At 41.7% G+C, this 17176-nt stretch overlaps 1 protein-coding gene across 1 annotated transcript in view; it reads left to right on the forward strand.

Moving 5' to 3' along the window:
- The window catches only part of LOC311488288 (dachshund homolog 2-like), a 139984-nt gene that overhangs the window by 101238 nt on the left and 21570 nt on the right, over positions 1-17176 (forward strand). The window contains exons 3-4 of the mRNA XM_084544910.1: positions 4317-4427; positions 12245-12445. Of these exons, the coding sequence (XP_084401036.1) occupies positions 4317-4427; positions 12245-12445 (312 nt within the window). The remainder of the gene's footprint in view (positions 1-4316; positions 4428-12244; positions 12446-17176) is intronic.

Consider the following 17176-nt stretch of genomic DNA (forward strand, 5'->3'; position numbering starts at 1 on the left):
ACGCTCCCTCACACTCTCTTAGGTCGGCAGATCAGTCATTGTTGGTTGTCCCAAAGACATAGAGGAAGATGAGAGGTGACCGTGCCGTTGCAGTTGCTGGCCCCAAACTGTAGAACAATTTGCCATTGCACATTAGACAGGCCGACTGTCTTCCTCATTTTAAATCCTCTCTTAAAACACATTTTTTTCTCTTTGGCTTTTAACTCAGCATGAGATGTTGGGTTCTTATTGTTTACATGGTTTGATTGGTTTTATGATTCAAATCTTGTTTTTAATTTTTCTTTGTGTTTTTATATTCTCATGTCTGTGTACAGCACTTTGTCCAACCTTGTTGTTTTTAAAGTGCTTTATAAATAAAGATTGATTGATTGATTGATTAAATTGTTAACCCACTTCATGTTCCCTGAAAGAGGCCTTTTTGTATAATTCTAAAATGTACATTAGATAGCAAGCATCCAGTAGCAGTAACATACATTGAACATACAATACAAAAACTATATAAAAAATAGAAAGTAACTAGAAATAAAATGTTTTATACAACTATAAAATATGTTAAAAATATAAAGTGACCTGTTAAAAATAGTGACCAATAGAGGTAGAAGTTTTATTTATATATATATATATAAATATGAGAACTACAAATGGGGAGGACTGTGTGCAATTAAATTAGGCTGTAAAGAGATGAATGAAATGAATAAATGAATGAAAGTCACAGTCACCACATGTAGCAGAGGCAGACAGACATGGCAATGACAGAGTATCCAGTAAGTAGTGCAAAAAGATTTGTCCATTGTCTATTGTGCCTCCTGCCATCACTGAGAGCTGTTGTATAGTCTGATGGCCAGGGGGACGAATTATTTTTCAGTTTTGGGTAACCAAACCTTTTCTTTTAACCTCTGGCTGTTCAGTACTTACCTTTGTACCATTTCAAGCTATTCATTGGACTTGCACGACTTGAATTGCAATAAATAACTGAAAAATTAGGGTGTTCTAAAACTTTTGACCGGTAGTGTGTGTGTGTGTATATATATATATATATACAGTCATGGACGAAAGTATTGGCACCCCTGGAACTTTTCCAGAAAATGCACCGTTTCTCCCAGAAAAAGTGTTGAAATTACAAATGTTTCGGTATACACGTTTATTTCCTTTAAGTGCATTGGGACAACACAAAAAAGCAGAAGAAAAAAGCCAAATTTGACATAATTTTACACAAAACTCAAAAATTGACTGGACAAAATCATTGGCACCCTCAGCTTAATATTTGGTTGCACACCCTTTGGACAAAATAACTGAAACCAATCGCTTCCTATAACCATCAACAAGTTTCTTACACCTCTCAACTGGAATTTTGGACCACTCTTCTTTTGCAAACTGTTCCAGGTCTCTCAGATTTGAAGGGTGCCTTCTCGCAACAGCAATTTTTAGATCTTTCCATAGGTGTTCTATGGGATTTAGATCCGGACTCATTGCTGGCCACTTCAGAATTCTCCAGCGCTTTGTCTCCAACCATTTCTGGGTGCTTTGTGAGGTGTGTTTTGGATCATTGTCCTGCTGGAACACCCATGACCTCTGATGCAGACCCAGCTTTCTGACACTAGGCCCTACATTACGGGCCAGAATGTTTTGATAGTCTCCAGATTTCATGATTCCTTGCACACAATCAATGCACCCAGTCCCAGACGCAGCAAAACAACCCCAAAACATCTTTGAACCCCCACCGTATTTGACTGTAGGTACCGTGTTCTTTTCTTTGTAGGCCTCATTCGGTTTTCTGTAAACAGTAGAATGACGTGCTTTGCTAAAAAGCTCTACCTTAGTCTCATCTGTCCACAAAACATTGTCCCAGAAGGATTGAGGCTTACTCAGGTATGTTCTTGCTAACTGCAGTCTTGCTTTTTTATGCCTCTGTGTCAGAAGTGGGGTTCTCCTCGGTCTCCTGCCATAGCGCTTCATCTCATTCAGATGACGACGTATTGTTCGAGCTGACACCGTTGCACCCTGAGTCTGCAAGACAGCCTGAATTTGTGTGGAAGTTGACTGAGGTTGTTTATCCACCATTCGAACAATCCTGCGTTGCATTCTTGCATCAATTTTTCTCTTTCGTCCATGTCCAGGGAGATTTGCCAGTTCCATGGGTTAAAAACTTCTTGATTATATTGCGCACAGTTGACAAAGGAACTTTAAGATCTCTGGAGATTGACTTGTAACCTTGAGATTGTTGATATTTTTCCACAATTTTGCTTCTTAAGTCCTCAGACAATTCTCGCCTCTTCTTTCTCTTCTCCATGCTTGGTGTGGCATACACAGGCAAACAACACAAAGGTTGAGTCAACTTTTATACATTCCAATTGGCTTCAGTTTTGATTTCTATATTGCCAGCACCTGTTACTTGCCACAGGTGAGTTTAAATGAGGATCACATGCTTGAAATGAAATTCTTTTCCCACAGTTTTAATAGGGTGCCAATGATTTTGTCCAGTCAATTTTTGAGTTTTGTGTAAAATTATGTCAAATTTGGCTTTTTTCTTCTGCTTTTTTGTGTTGTCCCAATGCACTTAAAGGAAATAAATGTGTATACCAAAACATTTGTAATTTCAACACTTTTTCTGGGAGAAATGGTGCATTTTCTGGAAAAGTTCCAGGTGTGCCAATACTTTCGTCCATGACTGTATATATATATATATATATATTTAAATTCAGGAGGGGGGGCTGAAAAAATTTCTGTCCGCTAGGGAGGACATGGCAGAAAATAATCGAGAACCACTGGTCTAGAGGTATTAGAATTTTAGCTGCTATAGGCTTTGGAGAATGCTTTTTGTCCTGGCTACATTATATTATTATCTATCAACACACTGTGAAGCACTATTAAATGCTAAACATATCTGCAGCCCACAGTATTTTTAAGCTCATGTGTTTATGTTCAGTTTTGTTGTGTTCTATTAATTGACATTGTTGCTGAGGTTTTTTTTTTTTACGAGTGAGAGACTCATATTAGAAGTCAGACTACGGCACTCCCCATCACGGTGATATACCTCATCTTTAGGATATATACTGGAAAACTATGTACTTGGCTTGCTGGGGTTTTGCAGCATGCATGGGGAGATCTAACACTGGTTGCCTGTCAGTCCGTCACTGTATTGCACACTAACCAAGTGTCAAATCCCATAATGAGAATAGATGAAAGACTAATATCTAAAACATTGTTTTTTTTTTTTGAATGGCATGTGACCTACTCGCACTGCCATTGCGATCTTCCGATCGATCATGATTGACATATTGAGCACTCATGATTTAGACTATGAATCTGAAAAGTTACTAAGTCTGTTAAGAGAATAAAACGTAACTTCAAAATGAAATGGATTAAATTAAACACTAAGTGAAAATTATTTAATAAATGCATTTAAATCTGTTTTTATTTGTATTATATAGTTATTAAAATAACTTCACTGTTTTCAGGTGTAGTTTACCCTAAACGCAACTTTGTCTCCTTCCACCATCCATCCACCCATCCATCCATCCATCCTGCTTTAAATTAAATTTCAAACAACTCTTCAATCCCTTCTACCCTCCCCCTTTCCTTTCTTACCTCATCCCTCTGTCTTGTTTTCTTTATAGCTTGCAGACAACTATACTGTATGTAATGGACATTCCTCTGAGGCTGTCAACCATGACCAGGGCAAAACCAACTGACCTACACACACAAACACACATACATGAACACAATAACACGCACGCATGCACAGATAAGCATGCATTTCCTAACACACAATTACACACACATATTAGTACATGAAAGAAAACTGTATGTACACAGCACAATGTAGAAAGCTCACATGCACACGAGACACATACACGCTAACACAGGGTCATCTCTCTCACTCTGCTGGTTGTTGTGTATAGAAGTCAGTTCCAGGTCAGTGCACAGAGCCAGGGATCTTAGTTCACACAAAAGAGAAAGAGTGTGTGTTTTTGTGTGTGAGTAGCAATGGCGGGCATATTCTGTATGTGTTTTTGTTTTTCTGCATGTGCATATCTGTGAATAAATATCAGGCCCAAGGCATCTGAAACCGCACTCACACCCACACCCCCAAAACGCCCTCACTGAAAAGGGGATTTCGTTAGCGACAACTGACCGTGAGTGGCAGTGTGCGTGTGTGTGTTGCTACAAAGCATAAGGGCAGGCAGGCAGGCATGAAGAACCTCACAAGGGAAGAGGTAACGAGGCCTTAAAAGATACAGTATTGATGCAAATGCTGATAAATACTAATGAGAGGGTGTCATTATGATGTTAACAGTGGTGTGTGTGTTTCTCAGGTTTGACTGCAGCCGCCATGGCCGAGCTCCAGAAGCTTCAGAAGATGAAGCTGATGATGAGTCTGCAGAATGGAAACGAGTCAGATAACGATGACTTGCACTCCAACACAGGTAAAACACTAGCTACACGTGTTCAGCGATCAGCCACAACATTAAAACCACCAGCCTGTGAGGTGAACAACACTGATGATCTCATTATAATGTGTGTTCTTCTGGAAAACCTGAGGATGTTAATTTTTCATCTAAGTACATTTTTACATAACTTCTAATGTTCTCTTTTCACATATGTCCTGTTATACAAATGACTGACTGTTGCTCAGTAGGAAGAGAAGATTGTCCACAAACCTTGAGCAAGACACTGAACCCCCAGTTGCTCCCAGTGTTTAGCACTGGTGTGTGAATGTGCGTTTCCTTGTTTGAGCAAATGGGTAGATGTGTCATTTTGACTGTAAAGTGCTTTGAGTACCAATAGGTAGAAAAGCACCATATGAAAACAAGAAAATTTATGGTATATTCAGTTTTCTGAATATTAAAGTACGTCTTCGTGTGTGTTTTTTGTACGTCTTTTTTTGTACGTCTCACAAACGTCTCACAAATTTTGCATGTCTGAATGGTTTTCTTTCACTTTTTTCTTATTTTTAAAAAAAATATTATGTGTATATTTATAGACTGGGTGAAAGTTATTTCCTGATGTCTTATTTGTCTGTATATGTTGTTTTATAGTTGACATACACAATTTGCGGTGCACTCAATCTCTGCAGTGTTTGCTTCTCTGAATTATTAAATGGACAGAAAACAAAAAGCAAAGGGAAAAGAAAGGAGAGCGTGCAATTTCTCCTGTTGCCACCCAGTTTCTCCAGTTTCAATTTTTCTTTCTCCTCTTCCTTTTCTTTAGCTGACCTGGCAAATGGGCTTATAGAGTTACCCTTCCTCTATTCTCTTCATTCTATTTTCCTTCGCCCTGTCGTTTTTTATTTATTCCCTCTTGCTCTTGTTCATCTCCCTCCTCCTGTCTTCTTTTATTTCATTCAGAGTGATTTCTGTTTTTGTTTTGCAAGTTTGCTGAAAGCCTTCTTTTCATTGTCCGACCTTATTTTTCTTTGTAAGAGACATTCACACCAGCCTGGGAAACTGTGGTGGACAATAGAGCAGAGGAACAAGTGTACAAAATGAAAAAGAAAATGAAGCGAGGGAGGACAGGGGGTAAAAAAGAATCATATTGAGAGAAAGGGATATTTAGGACGAAGGAAAAAAGAGAAGAAAAAGAAAAGATGTTTTAGTGTTTGATGGGTGAAAGTCGATCGCTCTGACTTTCTTTCTTTCTTGCTTTGACTACTGTGTTTTTTTTCTCTCTTTGTAGAAATAAGAAAAACACAGTTTGGAGCGATGGATTAGAGTGATGGAGAAAGAGAGGGATGGATTTATTTGTGCCAGTGGAAACCATACCATTGCTTTGCTTTTTTTTTTTGAATTAAGACATTTAGAAATAGCCCTGCGATAGACTGGTGACCTGTCCAGGGTGTACCCCGCCTCTCGCCCAATGACAGTTGGGATAGGCTCCAGCAGACCCCCGCGACCCTTAACAGGAATAAGCGGGTACAGAAGATGAAGAAGATGAAGACATTTAGAAATAAAGCGAAGACGAGAGAGAGAAAGTGTGATAGAGTAAATAGAACGTGGCATGAAGGGAGATAAAGAAAACCAAAGAAAGAGGAGAGCAAGAAAAGGAAAAAAACACATGAGCAGGCTTGTCTAATTTTATAAAACTAGTTCTGTGAGGTTTTCCTGTTGGAGTGTTTAATGTCAGCATTGTTTGTTAGTTTCAGTGAGACACAAACACAACCGTATCATTATTAGTGTAATAATGAAGGTCTTCAGTCTTCAACCCAAACAACCAGAGAAGAATAAAATCTCCTATGGGTCATATTAAGACAAGTGACAAAAGTAAAGAAAATGACAAGACTAGGGATGTCCCAATTCATTTTTTTGTCCCCTGATCCGATCCCAATCGTTTAAGATTGAGCTACTGGAATATTTTTCTCCTTTACGCTGTCTCCTGGAAACTTTTCTCTTCTTTTAAATGCAGTGTTCAGTGTTTGTTGTTGTTCTTTCAGTGCAACCTTTGTCTGAGTGGACTCCATGGATTCTGTTTAGTGATTTTATTATCTGTTGAATCAAGTTTGCAGCATTGAATAAAGATCTCCTACTACGACCTCACCAAACATCCACACATAGGTTTTGGTTTATGGCAGAGCTAAAATAGATAACTACAAAAGATCGGGCTTGACTGAAGCCTGATCCCAATCCAAACATTGGCCTAGATCAGCCCTGATAACAGTCGGGACACCCATAGTCCAAAGACACTTGACTTTTGTTGGAACCTTTTATTTTTCATTTTGGTGTGTGCAAGATTTTACGGCAACTAAGCCTGAATTGTACTGAAAGAACCTTCTTCCAGTGTCCGTTGTCTTCGCTATGGTGGCATTCTACATAGTAAATGTCTTGCTTAATGGAACTGAGCCAACTTTAATACACTCATACTTTCCCAGCAAGTCAAAAAGTTTGCAGTGAATGAGAGAAAGTACAGTGTTTGTCAGAATAGACGATAGACAAAAGCTAGAGGGAGATGAGAGGAAGACGCCCAAAAACACAATCAAAAGAAAGAAAATGAAATTCAGGAGGAGAAGGGAAGTAGAGGACAAGGCAGAGGAAAGCATGGGAGGAGAGCAAAGGAAAGAGAGAGAGAGACAAAGAAAACATCTGCCCATCTGTTTATACTTCTTTTCTTCCCCGGTGTAAGTGGCAGAGGGGATGAAGCCCAGCTGTCATCCACACATTCACATTCGCACACAAACACAACCAGAGCGCAGGGGATTCAGTGGGCAATAATAGAGAGAGACAGTTGCTAATTCAAACTAATGGAGGGAGATGAAGATGGATGAGAGAGGGAACAAGGGAGCATAGAGAGAGAGATGTGGAAGATGAAGGAGGCAGCGTTTCACAAAGAGAGTACAGGAATGAAAGTGTGAATGGAGAAAGTACATTTTACAGCTGAACAATGGAGACATTTTTGATGGTTATTATTATTTATAGCAGTGACAATTTAATACTAACTGTTTTCATAATTGTGATTTTAAAAATGATAAATTATTTATTTAATAAAACATAAACCGCTTTTGCCCAAAGTTATTTTTAAGATTTTATTCCTTTTATCTTGAACACAACAAGACAATTCCTCTTATAAGAAGCAATTTTTAAATGCAAAAAAAATAAAATAAATAACAAGAATAGTAATCAGCTATTTCTGTATAACATTATATTATTAATAATAATAAGTTCATTCTATAGCAGGGGTCTTCAACGTTTTCCAGGCCAAGCCCCACCAAACTGATGGAGAGATGGAGTGGGGACCTCCTACTTATGTATGTGTGTATTTAAAGACATTTAAATTTATGGAAAAAAAAAATCGCGACCCCAATGCAGTACTTCCGTGGACCCCCTAGGGGTCCCGGACCCCCTGTTGAAGACCTCTGTTCTATAGATTTAAAAGATTCCAGGGCAGGGGACTGTTTATTTTTGAGTCTTTGGTCTTCCTCCTCCTGAAATCTGCTAAAATATTGTTGAATACGGTGCCAGTGTTAATCATCATCTGTTTGATGATGACTTTAGCCCTGGGGCCGTATTCCTAAAGATTCTTAGCACAAAGAGTTGCTCCTAGTGGCCAAATTCTAAGAAAATTCTTAGAATCATGATGTTTTCTAAGAATTTCCCCCACAAAGTTAAGATTAGATCCTAGTTATACCTAGATAAAAAGTATTCATAAAGAATCTTAGCTCTTAAGAGTGCTCCTAAGGTGAGATCTGTTAAAAGCAGGGAGGAGGACTTTTAGGAGGCTTAGGAGTTTCTTAAACAGAGGAGAAAATGGCTGAAAGAAGAGGCAGGAGAGATTCTCCAAACACTGAATGACAATCAAGCTTGTTACAATCGCAATATCACTGGAAATTAAAGTCATCACAACACTGAGGTATTTAGCAACAGGAAAAATGCAAAAATGCAACAATGCAGCAGTGATAACTTGGGGCCAAATCTACGTCTCAAAACACTTTTATTCTCATTGACCAGTTCAGCTAGAACCAAACACCGTTCCTCTGTCCAGTTGGGTTTCCTACTTCATTTCTTCGCTATTGCTGTTTGGTTTGTGGAAGATTTGAACACCAACCAACACTGCTTCTTCTAGGCTGGTTAGCAATCACAGAAATTGATGAAAGCTGAGCCATTTTACCCTCGTTAATACCAAATGGATGAAGGGCAAAAATGACCAGCATGGTAAATGAATGGAAGCAAATAAATAGAACTATCAGCATGTGAATACTGTGCAAGTTGGAGTTTTCACACATTTTGTAGGATAATTTTTAAATTATAGCTTACTATTTATTTATTTTTATTCAGATTCAGAATGTAAACAGACTGTATAAGTAAAGTGACTAAAGTGCAGATGTAAACAGTAAACAGTAGTTACAGGGAGTATATATTTACAAGTTATAGCCGAGGTATGTAAAATATTATTTATAATTACACAGTCTTCATAGAGATTAGATTCTGTTATTAAGTCTATTGATTTGACGGTCCATTCTAGGCCAATTATCACCAAAAGTATATTTTTATCTAGCTTTTAACATCAACTAATCACACTTCTTGAAATGATGACTCATACCTACCTAGCAACGGGGTCAACCACACCTCACTGAGATAAGAGTTTCTGTCCATTCCTTGCTCAGAGTTCTCAGAGAATTTTCTGGAATTACTCCTAAACTAAGACTCCTAGCTAGGAATTTTTAGGCTAATTTAGGAGCTCTTTAGAGCACAGGTCTCAAACTGATCCGTGAAAGGGCCACTGTGGCTGCAGGTTTTCATTCCAACCATGCAGCAGCACACCTGACTTGGCTCAATCGATCAACTGAACTGCCTTCACACAGTCATTTCAAGTGTCCTCTTGCTTGATTGGAACAAAAACTTGCCAGCCACACCCACTGCATGGGTGCTGCATGGTTGCTGCATGGTTGGAATGAAAACCTGCAGCCACAGTGGCCCTTTCATCGATCAGTTTGAGACCCCTGCTTTAGAGGATTCTCAGAATCTTTAGGAATACGGGCCCTGGTTTTCCATATGTGGGCATTAATGTAGGCATCTCTTTGAGTTTGAAGAGTCCATACATTTTGACGTTAATACCCACATAGTTTATTTTATCCCTGATTTCAGAAGATCTTGGAGGGTTACCTGGGGAAGTAGTGTAAATAAACCCCCTACGACTGTGTTTCGTGTGACTTACTCATTCAACCTACAACCGGTTTACATTGTTCTGGAAGAGCTGGGCAGAGTTCAGCACCCTGACAGCCTGGTGGACGAAGCTGTTCAACAGTCTGGTGGAGCGGGCCCGGAGGCTCTGGTACCTTTTCTCCGATGGCAGGAGACTAAAGAGGGGATGTAAGGGATAGGAAGGGTCACTGGCAATGCTGATGGCTCTGTGAGTGAGGCAAGTGTGGAAAATGTCTGTGATCGGGTGATGTCATCGGGCAGAGGGGCACCGATGATCTTGCTGGCTGTGTTCACTATGCGCTGCAGGGTCTTTTGGCAGGAGGCAGTGCAGCCACTCTCAATGGTGCCCCGGTAGAAAGAACACATGATGGAGGGCGGGACTTGTGCTCTTCACAGTTTCCGGAGAAAGTAGAGGTGTTTTTGAGCCCTCTTGGCCAGTGATGTTGTGTTGTTAGTCCAGGAAAGGTCTTCTGAGATGTGCACCCCCAGGAACTTGGTCCCTCTCCACGGCAGCACCTTCGATGGTCAGCGGGGGATGCTTGGGGTGACCTCTCCTGATGTCGACACAATCTCTTTTGCTTTCTCCACGTTGAGGATGAGATTGATGTCTTTACACCACTGCACCAGTAGGCTTACCTCTCTTCTGTAGTTGGCTTCATCGTTGTTGGTGATGAGGCCCACCACAGTTGTGTCATCCGCAAACTTGATGAAGTGGTTGGTGCTGTAGGTTGGAACCAGGGATCGCGTTAACCGAATATTTTCCGTCATTGACCGTTTTTTTTTAAAATGGGACGGAAAAATCTGAAGGCCATCCGTCATTTTGACAGATTGCAGTTCACACCCCTGACCACTTGGTGGTGAGTGATGTTATTAATTGGCTCTTGTCTCTCATCGCAGTTTGCGTTCCACACATCGCGGAACTTTTGTCGGTGCACGATTTCCTGGTACACCGATTACACTGATGCACACGTCAGAGCTCGGCTAACCATAGACCATAGACATATATACAATATATATGTGTATATGTCTATGTCTATGCAGCTAACGGCTACCAAAATGGAATTTGCATACCACCGAAGCACTTCAACCCTATACGGTACCGTTTAAGAGCTGTTTACACTAGCAGTCCTGTTCCGAGTACGGACAAGACGTGTCGGCAGCATTGACTGTCGGCAGCCGAAACTTTTTTTTTTGTTACCATTTAAAGTCAATACTGTTCTGAAAAAAGTGCTTAAAGTTAATGCAACTTTAATGAAAATTAAAAGCTATTGAATATGTCTTTATTATCATTTAAAAAAATTAAAGTGACGGGTAAAAATTGATTATGACGGGATTATTATGACCTTCTCAGTCAAAATGACAGACAACGAAAAAGTCTCGCGCAACCTCTGGTTGGAACACAGTCATGGGTTAGCAGGGTGAAGAGCAGCGTGCTGAGCACACACCCTTTAAGGTGTTGCTGCCAACCCGCACGGTTTGTGTCCTCTCTGTGAGAAAGTCCAGCACCCAGTTGCAGAGGGAGGTTTTGAGTCCGAGGTAGCACAGTTTCGGTATCAGTTGCTGGGGAATGATTGTGTTAAATGCTGAACTAAAGTCTAAGAACAGCATTCTCACATGTGAGTTTTTTGAGTCCAGGTGGGTGAGTGCTGAGTGGAGAGCAGTGGAGATAGCCATAGCCTCCTCTGTAGACCTGTTTGGCCTGTGCGTGAAGTGGAAGTTAATGAATGTTGGATGACAGTTACTTTAACTGTCACTGCAGCACAAAACGTAGAGAAGACGTCTGAGCGAGAGTTTGTAGGAGGCTGAAGAAGGGAGAACTTTCTGAGCTTGTCCGGCCACTGAGATACGTGAACAAGGAAATGCATTCTGGAAAAAAATAAATGAAATTAAGTGAATCCAATCACAACAGTGTCGCCGCGACATGTAGTTATAAAATTCTCAGGAGGTGCAAGTCAGGCATTTTTAAAATGATCAGACTGAATTGGGTTTCAGCCAAACCTGATCTTTCATTTATTTTAGGTCTGCCATAAACCAAAACCATTTTCCTATAGTGTCAAAAAGTCTTCTAATTCTTCTTCTGTTAAAGTGGTGACTGGCAAAGCTGCCAAAAATCGAAGAAGAAAAAACAAAATCACATGACTAAACATGTCTGCTGTGTGGAAGAACTTTAGAAAAAGAAGTCAGACAGAAATTTGTGAATTCAGTCATTATCCAATGTGAATGTTTGGTTAGGTGGTAGTGGGAGATCATCATTCAATATTACCAACTTGATTCATCAACTACAAAAAAAATCACTAAACAGAATCCATGGAGGCCCCTCATGCAAAGGTTGAACCCAAACAACAACAACAAACATGGAAGAGAAGAAAAGCCTTCATGAATCTCTGGCAGAAGATGTTTAGTTTCTTTAAGATCAGATCGGGAGTTGAATCGGTCAATACTCAATAGTAAAAGATCAGGTTTGATTTAGGGGACACTTACACGGAACATCCCAACTGTATATTACAGTATTTTCCACAACACTTTCAGACATAAAAAAATGAATAACGACTAAACGATATCTTGTCTTACTCTTGCCTCACTCATCTATAAATGTCGGAATCTCTATCTAGGAGGAAGTGAGTCTTCTTGGGATAAAGAGCGGCTGACCAGCCCCTCTGCTGGAGCCCACAGTGGAGGACCAGGAGGAGGTGGAGGAGGAGCAGCGACGGTGGGAGGAGGAGGTGGTGCAGCGGGAGGTGCTGGGAGGGGTCCTGCCTTAGGAGCTGTCAGTCAGCAACAACTCCAACAGCAGCAACAGCTACTGGCTAACAGTGAGTACACAGACAAACACACACACAGACGTTCAGTGTTTGTGTGCTTAAGGGGTGGCAATATTTGTTAATGTCCGCCATTTAATGTGTCCCCATCTCCTGTATTAACACTCTGCCCGGATTAATCAGCGCACACTCTACTAAATGACTCAATTCATCAATGCCACACACAGCCGCACACGTACGGACCCGCAAACAAACAGAAACAAACAGAAACACTCTCTTCCCTTGTGCTGCAGAACTAATGCATCCACACACACACACACATGGCAGCGGGAGCCGACAAACACTCACATTGATTATTCCATCACTTCAGTCGTCAGGACAACAGCAATCAGTGTTATTGTTTCATTGAAATGAAAGCAGACACTGCAATTTTTATTGTAGTGTGTGTGACAGCTGAGGCGTCCTCTTTTTTAGTGTGTACATCTTTTTTGGGGGGGGGTGTTTTAGGGTCAGAGGTCATAGGTCAAGGTTAGGAGGGTTTGGAGGTTAAAGGGTGAATCAAAGTTAATGGAATGTCCTCATGAATGCAATGAGGTGATGGTGGGGAGAAAACGAGGGGGCAAAGATGACAAAAGAAGGTGTGGAAGGAGAAAGATGAAACAAAAGGGCTGAGAAAGAAAGGTGGAAAGATTAGGGGAGAATATGGAAAGATATTGGAGAGGAAAGAATGAGAAGAAGAAAAGGACAAAAATTAGGGTTTGACCCTATTTTACTTTCACCTCATCATCTTTAACGCTCTGACCTCCATATTTTTTTCTCCTTTCATTCTTTTTTTCTCTTCCCGCTCCTCCTCAGCTTTGTCAACTTTTATTATTAAGACATGCTGGGCCTGTGTACTAAGGCACTAAATATCAGAATCAGAATCAGAATCAGTATACATGTTTTCAGTAATAATAAGATGTTATAATCCCTTGTGCCAAAATCCCAGGCAAAGCACATTTAGAGGCCCTCTTCAACTAAGAGACCCTACCAAACCTATGGTCATGTGATATGACAATTAACCTATAATCTACATAAACTAAGTAATAAAAGCTGCTGGCTTGTAAGCCCATTAAGCAGCATACTTCAGACATTGTCAAACATAAACTAACTAACCGCTGCTGGCTTGTATGGCCCGCTCAGCAGCTAACCATAGCTACCAAGTAACAAGAAGACAACAGCAGTATGCAGCATATCATTGGGGTTTTTAAGTGGGCATCTCCTTTCACCGATGTTTCGTTAAGTTAGGCCCACGACACCTCGAGAAGGCTTAACAGTGACTTCCAGCGTCCTGGAGTTACCCCCCTCCACACTGCCACTGCACAACCCTATTTTCCTCACCATTCGATGTCTATCAACAACTAATATAGCAACTAATAACCACGAGCCAAACAAACAAATCTACCATGATTCGCCCCATTGATGCGGGCTGAAACGCGTAACAAACAAACAAATCTACCATGATTCGCCCCGTTGATGCGGACTGAACCACATAACAAACAACAAATCTACCATGATTTGCCCCGTTAATGCGGACTGAACCACGTAACAAACAAACAATCTACCATGATTCGCCCCGTTCATGCGGGCTGAAACACGTAACAAACAAACAAATCACGTAACAAACAAATCGACCGTGGCCTACATGCGGCCATCCTTACCTTAGCTAGTTCCCCAGCTAGCATGATTCCTGCGTACCCATAACCAGTCGCTAGCTCTCTCTGCTGCCCGGGACATATTGCTAACCACAGTCCTCTGGCTCCTTCCTCGTATGCCCAGCTCACTCAGCAGAGCAATCACCGACTTTGCCACAAATCCACGGCAACCCACTTCTACCGGGCGGACATAAGCCTTCCATCCATTCTGCTCTGCATCTGCTGCTAACTCTGCATACTTAGCTCTTTTTCGCTCATTAGCCTCCTCAACTCTATCTTCCCACGGGACAGTCAGCTCTACAAAATAGACTACTTTCTTTGGCTCAGACCACAACAGCAGATCTGGCCGTAGTCGGGTGCTAGCTATCTCGGTTGGAATAACCAGTTGTCCATTTAAATCCGCTCTCATCTGCCAGGCTCCTCCTACACTTAGCTGTCCCGTGTTATGCCTGATGCCTGATAGTCTAGCCTTTTCTCTCTCCCGTACAAACTTAATACATCTATTCTCTCTGTTAACGGCCATTGAATTTACATTCACCCGTTTTTCCTCAATTACAGCTGCTAAACATTTCAGTACCTGATTGTGACGCCAGGTATAACGTCCTTGGGAAAGACTGACCTTACAACCTGTCGGAATATGACTAAGCGTGCAGACACAAGTGCACAGTGGACAGGCATTATCCTCACCTACCCACTGGTTTAGGTTCTGGGGAGTCGGCAGCACATCATAAGTAGCCCCTAACATAAATCTAATCCGGCTAGCCTCCATGCTCCAAAGCTCTCTCCACTTCAACTTCCTTTTCTCCACACTCTCCCAGTTCACCCATTGACCCTGCTTAGCCTGCGACACTGCCTTCGAGCATCTAACTGCTTCCTCTTGCTTCTGTACCTCTTCCACTACCATCTTTCTCCTTTCTACTGCAGATGCCTTGCTCCACAGAGGTTTCCCTGCACACAGCCCTAGGCCTCCACGCCCTTGCTGTACATGACCTATGATATCCCTATGTTTAAGAGCTGCCTGTGCTTGCTGCACTGCCTCTTTTGCCTTCCACTTCCTCCCTGTCTTAATAGTAGGCGCTACACTCCTAACCACTGGATCCTTCGACTGAGTAAGAGTCATTTCCAGTCTAACTTTAGCGCACTTAAACTCCTCTGTTAGGCTGGTAACTGGGAGCTCCAGAATGCCTTTCCCATACAAGGCTGTGTCACTTAAGCAGCGTGGGACACCAAGCCACTTTCTAATAAATTAATTAATCATTCTTTCCAATTTTTCTACCTTTGAAAGGGCAACCTCATACACCGTCAGCGGCCACATTAGCCGAGGCAGTAAACCAAATTGCCAGCACCACAATTTTAACTTCCCTGGTAGCCCTGACCGGTCTATGCTTGAAATGCCTTGAATCATTTCCTGCCTCAACCCTTCAAACTGCGCCTTATCGCTAAGACTTGCATCATACCATCTTCCCAAGCTCTTCACTGGCTTCTCCAGCACTGTGGGAACTACCTCATCATTTATAACAAACTTCTTATCTACTACCTTTCCTTTAACAATAGAAATACTCCTAGATTTAATAGGCTTCACTTTCATCCTAGCCCACTGCAGGTTGCTATTTAGCTTATCCAGCAATCTTCTGGTACAAGGAGCGGTTGACGTTGCTGTCGTCATGTCGTCCATGTAGGCCCTAATTGGGGGGAGGCGAAGCCCTCCCTGCAGCCTTTCTCCACCTACCACCCATTTGGAAGCCCTAATAATGACCTCCATTGCCATTGTAAAGGCTAGTGGAGAGATTGTACACCCTTCCATAATGCCTACCTCCAGCTGCTGCCTTGCTGTAGTGTACTCTGCTGTGGTAAAGCAGAGTTGAATGTCTAAAAAGTAGGCTTTGACTAAGTTTTTTTATACTACCTGGAACTCTAAAGAAGTCAAATGCTTCCCATAACAAACTATGTGGCACTGACCCAAAAGCATTAGCCAGGTCTAAGAATACAACATGCAGGTCTCTCTTCTCTTGCTTTGCTAACTGAATTTGGTGCCAAATCATACTGGTGTGCTCTAAGCATCCAGAGAAGCCGGGGATCCCAGCCTTTTGCACCGACGTATCAACTAGTCTGTTTTTCACCAAGTAACTGTACAACCTCTGTGCCACAACACTGAAGAAAATCTTCCCCTCAACATTAAGCAGACTAATTGGTCTAAACTGGCTTATTTCCAACGAGTCCCTCTCTTTGGGAATAAAAATCCCCCCTGCCCTGCTCCATGCCTTGGGAATAACCTGTTTCTTCCATACTACTTTCATCAATTTCCACAGGAACCTCAGCACATCTGGTGCACTCTTATACAGCCAGTAGGGGACCCCATTAGGTCCCGGGGCTGAAGAGGCTCTTGCACGTCTTACCACTTTTTGAACCTCTTTCCACCTTAGTGGGCTGTCATCACACTGGCTAACTATTTCACCAATAGGTGGAATATCAGAGGGTAGTGCCAACTTTCTAAACCTGTCCGTATCTATATGCACCTCCTCCAAGTACTCCTCAAGCTTCTCTTTTGGTACCGTGAGGCTACCATTCTTTTCCTTACTAAATAGTGACTTCACAAACCTAAATGGGTCCTTATAAAATGCTAATCTAGCCCACTCTTTCCTTTTCCTATTTTTCCTAATGTTCTCCGCCCTTCTTAATGCTGCCAATCGCTTCCTAACATCTGCCTGTAAACAATCAATACCTTCCTTCTCTTCAACTGTAGCTTTCTTCCACTGCCTCTTAAGGAGTCTCCTCTCCTGTACGAGCCTATTGATCTCTTGCTGACGCCTCGATCTAACCACCTGTCCCTCTTGCTTCTTCTGTTCCTCAGCCACACCAAATCTTTCCTGACCATAACCATAAATAAGATCTCCCATTTTCTCCAACTTACTCTCCACCGTCCCTTTAAGTCTACCTAGTACACTAACCAAATCGCTATTGATGTCCTCCCACTGCCTAATATCTGATGCACCTGGCCATTTGATCCTTGCTTTCTGACCGCTAATTTTCTCCCTTTTTGGCTGGCTGTCCTCTCTGTCTGCCTCAGTGCTTGCACCTGCCTCAACATTAG

Source organism: Chelon labrosus (assembly GCF_963514085.1).
Source record: "Chelon labrosus genome assembly, chromosome: 1".
NCBI classification, from domain to species: Eukaryota; Metazoa; Chordata; class Actinopteri; order Mugiliformes; family Mugilidae; genus Chelon; species Chelon labrosus.